The sequence below is a fragment of the Pleuronectes platessa genome, chromosome 16 (genome assembly GCF_947347685.1).
Source record: "Pleuronectes platessa chromosome 16, fPlePla1.1, whole genome shotgun sequence".
Lineage (NCBI taxonomy): Eukaryota > Metazoa > Chordata > Actinopteri > Pleuronectiformes > Pleuronectidae > Pleuronectes > Pleuronectes platessa.
The window spans coordinates 16681680-16694153 of record NC_070641.1 but is presented as its reverse complement, the minus strand read 5'-3'; the positions used below and the strand labels follow the sequence as shown (position 1 = coordinate 16694153).

General features: G+C 43.7%; 1 protein-coding gene across 1 annotated transcript in view; it reads left to right on the top strand.

The window, feature by feature from the left end:
• prkcab (protein kinase C, alpha, b) overlaps window positions 1–12474 on the top strand; it is an 81774-nt gene that overhangs the window by 48093 nt on the left and 21207 nt on the right. Inside the window, exons 4-5 of the mRNA XM_053443029.1 lie at window positions 8510–8621; window positions 10013–10141. Of these exons, the coding sequence (XP_053299004.1) occupies window positions 8510–8621; window positions 10013–10141 (241 nt within the window). The remainder of the gene's footprint in view (window positions 1–8509; window positions 8622–10012; window positions 10142–12474) is intronic.

Sequence of the window (12474 nt, the reverse complement as noted above, 5' to 3'; positions counted from 1 at the left end):
TTGTGAAGACACACATGCACCTTTGTTACAGTCTTATCTCATCTTTTAATGATTCGAGTATTTTAGATCTCCATGTTTTTTTCTTCTCAGCTGGGAGCTGCTCGGTACAACCACAGTATCTTGGTTCTGAGCTGAAGCTGAAGGTTATAAAGGGTTACGGGCCTGACTCGAAGGCATCCATAGGAGGCTCACAGCTCTCATATGATGTAATAAAATGAAACAGGTGTTGTCAGTAAACAAGATACAGTACCTGTCACCTGCAGAGAATTTTTATAAGAATGAAGTCAGTGTTTTTAAAGACTTTTGAAGACTTGCAGATACACTGAGTGTGCGCACAAGCCGAGGATATCTGAGGGTATCAGTGCACTTTTCATCGTAGGATGATCATGGAGAGAAACTCAAAAGGAATAATGTAGTTTTAACCTACTGCAAAATATCATATTTGAATTTATAAAAGTACCACCTAAAGCTCAGCTCCCAGGTCTGATTGTGTGTGTGTGTGTGTGTGTGTGTGTGTGTGTGTGTGTGTGTGTGTGTGTGTGTGTGTGTGTGTGTGTGTTAATATTGTAGAGGTAGTTGTTGGCTGTGTTTACATTCTGTATGTAGTCATGTGTGTTGGCTTGGAATCGGCACAGTGCCAAGCCTGGACTCGAATCACCCTGAGTGGGATCCTCCACTGCCTCTTGACTAAGTCAACTATCCTCTGAACAGCTCAGCCACTCTCGCAGCTCAATTACCAGCGATCAGCGATGGAGCCATCAGCACCGGTGTCTCTTAACGGGGCCCAACAACGGCAGCCGCAGAGACCTCCAGTCGGATGGAGGACCACCCAGGAAGTGATGATACTCTCACAGGTTGAAAGGCTCCGTGTGAATATAACAAAGGTTCAGCTGCAGCTCGTGTCAGAGAGAGGCCCACACACACACTCACACACACTCACACACACACACATGCATATGAAAGCCAGCCTCATATCCCAGTCAGTCTAATTAAATGCTGTGTTTGATGATGAAAGTTGGGCTGTGATGAAAGGGTGCGTGGTGTTCAGAGGAGCAGTGTGAATGCAACCGAACACTGGATCGCTCCTCCACCGTTAATTAGAGCACGGCAGGGAAGGAGTACGCACCCGACACAAGTATCTGCCCGGTTTCACTTTACTGTGTACCTTTTTGTGTGTGTGTGTGTGTGTGTCTCAGTGGTGGGAAGGTACTTTCAGAGGGAAATACTGTACCACCACAGCTGAAGTCACTGGTAACTTTTCAGATAATGATTTTACATAGAAATGTACAATGCAATGGGATGCAATGTGATCAAAGGGCAGCACCCGGCTTTCCGTGTGGAGTTTGCATGTTCTCTCTGTCTCTACACGGGTTTTCTCCATGTACTAGTGCTTCCTCCCACATTCAAAAGACATGCAGATTGAGTTTAGGCTAATTGGAGACTCTCTCCATGGTGTACACGGTACCCATGAGTAACGTTATGGGGACCGTGAGATTGACAAGTCTCTAAGGTCCCGACAATATGAGTAATACATGGACACACACACTGAAACAAAACAGTCCAGAACACGTGTTTAATACGACTCCTCCTTTGAAATCAGTGTTTCTGTTTGCTGCCTCATTTACAGCCAATAAATGTGTCTTGTATATAATGAGGCTACAGTGGGAGATTCTGAAGGCGACGGCCCATTAAACACTGACAGGTGGAGAGAGGGAGAGACATGTCACCCTGCTAATTAGATCAGCGATTGATAGACAATACAACGGTTTCTCCTTTTACAGCCACAGCGTGAACAGGCACATGACCTGCAGATAAACAACACAGTCATGGTTGTGAGATAAAAGCAGAGATGATAATGAGCTTTTTTTCTAAATCTGTGTTTCCCAGCCTTTCGCCTTCATCTGCTTCGTTCCCTCCTCTAAGTCTTGCCCGGATTCCTCAGTCACCGTGCCTGCCGCCGTTTCCCACTGTTGATATATCTCATGTCAGCTCCTTCCAACCACTGTCCTCCCTCCTCTGTTCTCATGGACTGAGTCACTGCTTCATTATTGTTTTTATCAGTGTCAGAAGACAGATTAGTTCCTGCAAGTGGCACAATTGATCGCGTGGAGGGCAATCTCTACCCGGGTGTCAGGGGCTGTATTTGAATAGCTCAGTGTGTACTTGAGTTTGTTTTTCTGTGTGTATGTATGTGTTTGTGTGTGTGTGTGTGATTGAGTGATTATAGATGAGTTATTATTTGTCTATTTGGCATAAGTGAACTCAAGCTAATGTTTTGTAGCAAACTAAAAAGGTTTTAAACACAATAAATCAGCACTTTGTTTTGACATATTTAGACTGAACTTCCAGTGGATCTGTGATTTTTGCTAAAATACATTCAGTTTTTCACTAACGTTGTGTTGCAGCTCCTTGATTGTAAAATTTTCTTGAATTTATTAAAATTCTGCACAGAAAATTTTAATGAGATTTATATTTAATGATTTTACTAATTCCCTTCTGACTGACTTTTCCATGTTATTATTTAACCTTACATGGAAAAGTGTCTGAAGCTTCATAGGATTTATTATATCACCTTAGTATAATGCAAGTATCTTTTACCCCAATGATAATAACTGAGCTGCATATTGATAAGCTGAACAACATTAAAAAAACTATATTTTCATACTATTTTTTGTCGTTTTCAGGCAGAAATGTCAAATATTCTCTGATTGTGAGGATTTGATGCATCACGTCCTCATATGACAGAATACATTTAATATTTTTGAGTTTCAGACTGTTAGTTGGATACAAGAAGGAATATTCGCTGTGGTAATTATTCTCTCTCTTCCCACATTTCATGATGAATCTTTGAATCAAGAAGTAAATCAGCAGGCTAATCAATAATGAAAATGCTCATTAGTGGTAGCCCTAAATGACTCGAGGTGATTTCGTTAATGTGGCAGCTGAAGAGCAGATGATTTGAAGATTTCTTTTCTGAAACGCTCCCGATGGAGATGAAGCACAGCGAAGACTGCAGCAGTGTACAGTGGATGTGAGGGGTTAGTCACACAGACATTTGTAGATTCAATATTTCATATTTGTCGCCTGCCCCAAAATACAAACCTGCTGTCAGTCATGGTTAAGTGTAATTGCGTCTATTTAAGTCTGTGTAATTGTGCGAGTGACAGTTTGCCTCCACAATGTGGACACACGACTGTTAGCCGGGGCCCACGGTGGCTGGCTGCCTGGCTGACTGTGCAAAGTGTCAACTCTTGGCCTGGAGATTTGGTGTGACTTGGATTCCACCCACACACCCACAGAACAGACCCCGTCTCTGACATCCATCTCCTCTTCTGTCCATGTGACTCTGGTTTGCCTCTCGATCTGTTTCTGCAGTCCTGACTTTCTTTTTTCCTCATCCTTTTCCTTTCTCTAAACCAGTCGGCTGCTTGTTAACACTGTACAAATCTCCCTCTGTCTGTTTCTCCTTCACTCACGTGCAGACACACTCTCTTTGAGATGGTCATTGATGAAGTGGTGTGTGGGTGCGTCTCCACCCCAGGTCAGATCTGCTCCACCGTGGCTCTGGGCAGTGTGTGTTTTTGGACTCTACTCACAACAGACCACCTTTATCTGAGAATCCTCTGAGCTGCCTTTTCTTCTCTTTATTTTCCACCGAGCAGCTGAACTCCAGCCTTGAGGAGAAAGAACATTGCATCTTTTGTCTTGCTCCAGTTTGGCTCCATGGTGCTCACCTCTTCTGTTAGTTTACCTCTAGCTGCATGCTCTTCGATGCTGTGCTGTCTTTCATGCAGATGCCTGCCGAAACCCGCACACACTTAATTTGTATTTAACCACCACATTTATTCTCTACTTCTCTTTCTCCTTCTCTGTTTGCTTTCTCTCCACTGACTCAATCCATCATAGAATCCTCTGTAAGACATTATCACCATGGCAACTGTACAGTTGTTCATTTGTCCCTCATCCTGACACACACACACACACACACACACACACACACACACAAACACACACACAGACCCATTCACTAGGAATCTTGTCTAAATACTTTTAGAGTTTTTTGTGTTTGTTGATGAAAAATTCCTCTTGCTGATGTCTCGGGATCATTTTGCGAGATTAAAGTGTGTTTGTGTGGCACATAAATAGTTCTAATGACCGTTGGGAAAAACAACAAATAGGAAAAATGCCACATGAAACTCACTGCATCAAATCATTTTAGCAAATCAGTTATCTTGACTATTTATGTGTTTATTTATGAAGTCTTAAGATGTCTAAATCCATAAATTCCGTTATAAAACTTTTGCCCCACTGTTTCCATTAGCAGCATTTCGACCTTGATGCGGGCTAACATCATCTTCTTCTCTGTTTAACTCTTTGTTCTCTCACATATCACATTTCCCATAATGCTTTTGTTTAATGCAATGTATCTGGTGACTCTGAAAGTCAGTACAGAATTAAATGGTTGCTCAATTAATTGTCTTCAATTAAAAGCAGCAATTATTTAATTATTATTGTTAATCGTTCCAAAAACTGGCTCTGGAAATGTTTTATGAGGAATAAAAGCACTTTGTTCATGTTAAGGACAGACTCACTGTAATTTAGTGAGAATCACAGAAGGTACAAAGTTGTTTTTCACTTGTAAACCTCAGTGCAGCTTGAAGTTGGGGATATGTGTGTGAATCCATACAAAGGTGACATTTCACTGGACTCTGCAGAGGCTGCCCTTGCTTTTCTCTGTCCCGGCTCTGGGGAGATACAGTGTGTTGCTTAGGGACACGTCAGTAAGCGGGAGGCTTCTCATCATATACACATCAAATCAAACAAGGAGGAATATCACAGATTGAATAAAGTCCTTTGCTTATGAAACATCATAAGAGGAAATTACACATTATTCACCCAAACTGTATGAAGCAGATGGAAATGTAGCTCTAAAGAGTTGCTTGTTAACCAATTAACCTCAGATATGAATCATATCGGCTCTTTCGCTCTACGCTTCACTTTTTATGACCATAATGTCCGATTAGTAATTAGATATCAGTTACTTCCTGCGTTGAGGTGCCCGTCAATGCCTGATTATAATTACCCTATCCTCAGTTTGACTCATTGTCACTCTGCTCTCATCTTTCCACTTCTCCCTCATCTTCTGCTTCATGGGGCTCTCGTTACGCTCCGAGGAATTCGGCAGCGGCATCATCTCGCCTCACTGCAGCCATCTTCCCCCCTGGTTTAGCCTCAGCAGCTCTGTCTGTTAGCGTCCACGGTTTGTCCGCTGGCGTCTCTGCCCAGCGCCGCATGATGTCCGGTATTTAACCGGCTGACAGGATGTTTGATAGATACAGTCTGAAGAGATGTCTCATCAAGCTGCTTGGAAATACAACATTTTAGATGCGCCACTCCACTTTCTGATGTTTCTTTTTTATGTGTTTTTGCAATAACAAAATAGAATCATCTGTGCTTCGTGTTTGACTGTGTGTCAGGGACTCGCGTGCCTCGTAAACAGATCACCTGAAACAAACCTAAAGGGAAAGTGCTGAGGTGTGTTTGGCTGCATGCTTGTTATCATGTGGCAAAACAAAAGCAAGGACTAGATCCTTCCATCTTCCCCATGGACAGATCACTGAACACGTGCCAAGCCAAACCCAGGGGTCCAAGCCCTTTGGCACCATCGCCCTCGACTCTGCTGGAAGAAATCAAAAACATCTACAACTTTGTGTTGACTTCACCATAAAAAAAATGGATGTGGCGGCGTGGGCCAGAATGAAAACTGCCAAGTTCTCCACCTCTTCACGCATTTGCACGTTTGATATTATTATTATGCATATTATTATGTCTGATACATAATCAAAACAAAGGAAGGAACGCGATCAACCTCTTTAAATCCTTCAAGGTGCAGGAAACAGCTCGCAATCTTTCTTGTACTGGCAAAATCGAAGTTTATACTGGTGTGAGCAGGATGTTTATGGTTCCTGACCTAAACTGTGTAATGCTTTACGTGTTGCTGTATGTGATATGCCGTCTGCTAATTTATACTAATATAAATAATTAAAATATATATATATCATATATTTATATTGAGAGCAAGAAGATGGACTGGGCACTTTTGGTCAGATGAGGTGAGCAGAGACTAAATAAGGTTGCAACATGCATCCACACTTTTCCTGGGTTTTTGCTCCAACTCAAGGCTCAAAGATGAGTAAAGGCATTTGTACGCTAACACACACACACACACACACACACACACACACAAACTAACACACGCTGCAGTTGAGGGCAGTGAACGGATTGTGTCTTCGTTCTCTGCCTCTTCCTTGCGTCGGCCTGAACCAAGTCGAACACACTAACTGGTTTGATATGAAGCCAAACATTGGACCAATGAGAAAGATCTTTGCCACAAGGTGTCAACACTGTTCTCTGTTTCTCAGAGAATAATTCATGGATCTACATGAAACAAGCCGGGCATGTTCACAGGACCGGATGGTTTCCCAAGGGAAGTGTTGAGCCTTGGCCGAGGTTCACACTCTCAGTGCGCCATTCTAGTTGCTATTGCAGTACAAATTGGATTTAGCTCTGTGATGCTGGTGGTACAGGTTCCTGATACAGAAGCTGTCATATCGTAAATTGTCAGTTCAGCCGGTTTGCATCAGCTCCCTGGACCGCAGGGAAAAAACGGATATCGACCCAACTATAGGTGTGAGTGGAGATCCCTCCACTTTCATTTTATCTGTGACTCCAAAGAGCATGGGGGAAATGAATCCAAAGAGAAAACGACACTGGGTAAAGGTGAGAAAATATATACGTAGGCAGTAGGAAGATGAGAGAGGGCGGAGACGGCTGGCCGTAAAAGTGAAAAACATCCAGGGGCTCGCTGTCCAGCAACGTGAAGAGAGGAAGAGGGCTGATGAAGTCAAAGACAGAGAGAGAGAGTAAAGGAGGCACTGGGTCCTCTGTGGCTGTCTGTTGTTCACTGGGCAAGCCTCCTGTGAAAAGTTGAAAAGAATGAGTGTTCGTACAGTGTGGAGGTGAAAATGGGATGCGGGTTGCAGAGGGAGAGAAGACGCAGTCAGGACACAAGGGGCCTGACCACTGAGCCATTTGTTGTTTTCTTTTCTGTCTCAAGAAAAGCCTCCAGCAAAAGATCAAATATGGACGAGCTCACTTAAAGGAGAATATGCAATTTTTTTCAGATTATTCACTGATCCTCTGTCAGTCACAACCTACAACTTCCTCTGTTTCCCATACACAAGCATCTCCTCTACATCTCTCTATTCGCCATCTTCTTCTTGGGTCATGTTACTTGCTTGATTAAGCGTGTTTGTGTGCACTCTCCAATGATGCGGGCCCACTTACACAGTCAGTGGCCTGTATAATTACACATGCAGCCGTTCTGACACATTTCAGCTTGATGGAGGCGATGCTAGTGGGGGGGGGGGGGGGGGGGGGGGGCTTTATCAATCCTCATTTGCAGGGTTTTAATTACAGCCATTTTTGTTTTGTGGTGATTGTAGGAATTAGCAAACCTGGAAAATCCTGACTGGAAAACGTATGAATCGATTTTTCCAACGAGTTAAAAAGCTTGGTCAGTGCAGAGCTGCAGAACAGACCTGAGGAGATCCCGCTTGAGATGCTTTGACCCTTCATGCGATGTGTGCTGCAGAAAACATTTAAAGACTGATCACGATATCATCCAGTTCAATACTGTCCTGCCTGTTTTCTTGGAAGCCTACCTCAGCATCAATCCCCATTTACTCATTACAGCTACATTTTTACTCAGCCCCATTGCCAGATGTTCAGTCCAAGTCAAACAGTTGCTCAGTTTCGCTCGGTCCTGGTTCTACAGGATCGCTGCACGGTGTTTATTTGTGCCGGAACATTTGTAGCCTGACTCGGGGAGAATTCTGCTGGGCCGGCTTCCAGGACGACAAGATGGAGATAACTGACACCGAGCACGAAATCACATGAACCGTGCACGTTCCCACGCACTGATAAGGACCTGACAAATCAGTTCCAGCTGGATGTGTCTTTTTGTTTGTTTATTTGTTTCATTCTTTTCGGGGGGAGGGGGGGGGGTTTGTCTTGGATGTTACGATGGACACGATGTAGGATAGTTAGTATTAGTGTGATTTGTAAACTAATAGTTCAAGTGAGACGATCGTTAGACACAAGGAAGGAATTTCAACGATGGTGGAACTAAGCGACGGGCACAGTGACATCAGCCCTTTACGTTCTCTCAACTTCCTACACCAAGGCAGCACACAAGGAAAGAAGTCACAAAGTAAAACAGGAAACAATTAACTGAAAATAAAAAAAGACCAAAACACAAGAAAAACAAGGCCAAAGTCCATAAACACAACGATGTGTCCTATAAGAATCTAAAAGCCCACAGACAAACACAGCAACGACTGATTCTCCAGTCAAGCTTCAATAAACTTTATATAAAGAGGTGACTGAAGGTCGGAAAGAAAGGTTCAACCAACCAGCATCACCATCATGTTTTCTCTTCCCTGCCCAGGACCCCAGAAGCAAGCACAAGTTCAAGATCCACTCGTACGGCAGTCCCACCTTCTGCGACCACTGTGGTTCGCTGCTGTACGGCCTCATCCACCAGGGGATGAAATGTGACAGTGAGTACACACCCTCTCTCTCTCTCTCTCTCTCTCTCTCTCTCTCTCTCTCTCTCTCTCTCTCTCTCTCTCTCTCTCTGAGTGTGTGCACCTGTGTCGAATGTGCTGTGCTGGTTTCTGTCGGCCCTAATGAGAACAGATGGGAATAGACTTGTACTGTACTACACTCTGCTCCATCTGAGGTTCGGGCAGAATCCACTTGCCCGACCTGCTGAGTCCTCTCAGCGCTCCCATTCTTTCCACCCACATCCACCTCTTTGCATGTAAGACCCCATCCTGCAATGAGCTTTCCCCATTTGGTTTTCCACTCCTTTTCCTCCCTTTTTTTCTCGTTCTTCAGTTTCTTCTATGCCGATTATTTTCCCCATACTACCCCACTTCTTCATCATCTTTTTCCCCTTACATTACATTTCTTACATTCCTCTGCCGCCCCCCCTGGTTGTTTTCACTTAATCTCCATCACCCTCCATCCATCCCTCCCTCCCTCCCCCCTCATCTTCCTCTGTCTATCCATCTGCGGGACTCTGGTGGCGGCCTCATCGCAGATGGTAATGGGAGCACACCAGAACAAATTGATGCGGGGAGGCCATCGCTATTACGAGCTGCTTCCCCGTCTCTCGTCCCTCCTTGTCTCCTCCCTGCACGTCAGCTTGACAAGCCTGCCGAGCCGAGGGAGGAGGCAGGATGGATGGATGGTTGGATTGGAATTACAGAGGGGAAGAAAGGGAGAGAAAGTTAGAGGGCAGAAAGGGACAGAGGAGGAGACGAGGGGGAAGAGAGGAACAAATGTTCACTCTCCCCTCTGGTCGCTCATCTGTTGTGAAAGTGTGTGTGTGTCTGGGGGAGTGTGTGTGTGAGATTAGAAGAACAAGCAACACAAATTATTTAATTAAAGGCCAACCAGCCTCTTCATCATTTGTTTCACTTTTGTGCATTGTTAGATACAAAATAGAAAAGTTAAACAAAAAAGATATATTTATACATTTGAAATCAGAGCAGGTGTTTTTTATTTCTTCAGGTTCAAGTTAGATTTGAGTGAGAATAAACCACAGCTCTGTGTCCTCTTGAAGACCTCTAGTCTTTTCTAGGAATCTGCTTTAATTTGATTTATTTATCTTTAATTCATTATTTTGTTAAAAAATTCATTAGAGCTCCAGCTGCTTTATTTTGTTGTGCAACTCGTCTTGTGCATTTTCTTGAGAGGCAGAGAATTTTCCACACAACTTAGTAAATCCTGCAAAATGTACAAGCAAACTCATATTCTCCATTCCTTTGTTTGATTCACCCTCGACTGTGTATTTTGATAAGGAGGAGGAGGCACGTTTCAGTGTTGACATGAGTTTCACACTAACAATCATGTATGTTCCCCTCTGTTTTCTGTCTCTGTCCAGCCTGTGACATGAACGTGCACAAGGTGTGTGTGGTCAACGTGCCGAGCTTGTGTGGGATGGACCACACAGAGCGCCGGGGTCGTCTCTTCCTCAAGATCGAGGTCAGCGGGGACAGGCTACACGTCACAGGTTGGTCTGAAACTCGTCTCTGTCAGGTCAGGGGTCAAACTCTGACAACACTTTCATGTTGGCCCAGGACTATTCTGGGATTCTTTTCACCTCATACAAATCTTTTGAGCTACTTCCTCTTTTATTCAGACCATCAGATAAATCAAGTGGCCCCATTCAATGACATATAGTTACATATTGCTCCTGATTTAACACTTAAGTATGGATTTTTTATTTGAATATGATTTTTCAATAAAGCCGGTGGAGTTTATTTGATTTCTTTATTTAAGGAGATATAGTCTAATCTGTTGCAATTACTCATATTTATACTCAATAAAGTGTTCAAATACATTAAAACTGTATGTGAGTAGAACAATTCACAGTGAACAGGTGTATGTGACGTCCTCGGGCACAGAAAGGATTTGGCTGATGCACAGTCACTGCAAACAAAGAGCAGCTGAGAAACAATGATGAAACGTTTCGGTGCGTCACATTCTTATTGGAGGCAATGGATGAAACGACTCACTGTCTTTTCCTAGTTTCATCCATTGACTCCAATAAAAATCAAACTGTCTCAAACTGTCAAATCAGAGTTTATTACAGGAATGAGACCTCAATCGTTCTCTCACCTTCACCAAAAGCATTATGATCATAACTGAACAAAAAGTACCACTACTGCCTAGTTGTTATTTTACTGCAATATTGGGCAAAATGATAATTATGAATGTTTTTGTGTTTTACCAATTATGTCAATTATGGCTGAGTGGTTAGTGTTCATACAGTTTAGCAACACTGTTCACGGCTGCACTTCCCGCTGTGTGACCTTTCCTGAGTCTCTTCAATGTTCCTCTATGCTGCCAAATAAAGACCATAAATAAGCATATTTATATTTCTCCTTAAAAAGAGATTTAAACTTTAAACTCTAAACTCAGAGTAGGATACATTCCGAGCTGGTCGGCTACTGTGCTTTTCCCTGAAGGGATGGGGGAAAAAATCCAATATTTTTCTTAAGATTTAAATCACACTGGTTTCCATCTGCGTCAGCATAAGTTATGACGCCGTTCATGACGTGTGTCAGGTGTGTGTGTGTGTGTGTGTGTGTGTGTGTGTGTGTGTGTGTGTGTGTGTGTGTGTGTGTGTGTTATCCGTGTGTACATTTTCAACACCACCTAATTATCCTGTCAGTCAAAAGCAGCACCTGGAGTGGAGAAACTCTCCGGTGTTCAAATGCCTTTGGTAGAGAGAGAAATCACTGCTGGGTCACATCCACAACCTCTCTCCCTCTCTCTCTGTCGCACGCACACACACACACGCACACACACACACACACACACACACACACACACACACGCACACGCACATGCACATGCACACATAGATGCAAACAAGCAGCATGGCGAGACAGGGCTGGACAGGGAATATTAGGAACATGCTGAGGCCAATAAAGTGTTTCTAACTCAGTGGGGATCAACCTGGAATTGTCTGCCCTTCAAGCAGCAGTGACGTGCATGTGTGTGCGTGTGTGTGTGTGTGTGTGTGTGTGTGTGTGTGTGTGTGTGTGTGTATGTGTATAGGTATATGATTCATGGAGAGAGAGGTACATTCAAAGTTTTCACAGTAGACTTCTATAATTTGTTCTCTCTACTTGCATTGCTCAGTTTATTATTTTCTGGTGATTTTATTCTGCTCAACACCAAACTCCAACCTCCTGCTCGTTCTCCTGTTGTACTGCTGAACCGAACACAGGCAGCTACCTGTTCTGCTTAATGTCCGCGACTCTCCATGAATCTGACTGTGGCGTGTGATGGTGGTGACCGTGGTGATGATGACAGGGGCGACAGCGGTGGTCCCGTTGGCATGGTTACCTCAGTCGGACAGAGCTGAAACTGAGCTGGCTCATTTTCATCCTCAGAGTGGGAGAGACGGCTGTTACCATGTTAAAGTGATGTGCGTGTTCTCCCCCCGCACCTCGTGTTTTCCCTGATTTGATGCTTGTACACACACACACACACACACACACACACACACACACACACACACGCACACACACACACCACAAACCACCCACCAGTGTTCCAGTGTTTATCAAAGTGTTGCTGCCACTTTACACTGTGTCAACTTCAAGGAAACATATGACAGTATGTTCCGCAGCACCTGCTACTAGCATATGTGATGCCTGCTATTCTAAATAGTCTATTTTCTCTTCATCATCATCATCTGCTTATCAGAGCGGCACATGGTCATTTATTATCCTTTAGGCTGTTGATCAGGATTTCATCATGATGTCCCTGATGTCACGATAACATCTTTAAGTTGTTTGTCTTGAGATTTGAAGTGGTATGAAAAGGACTGCA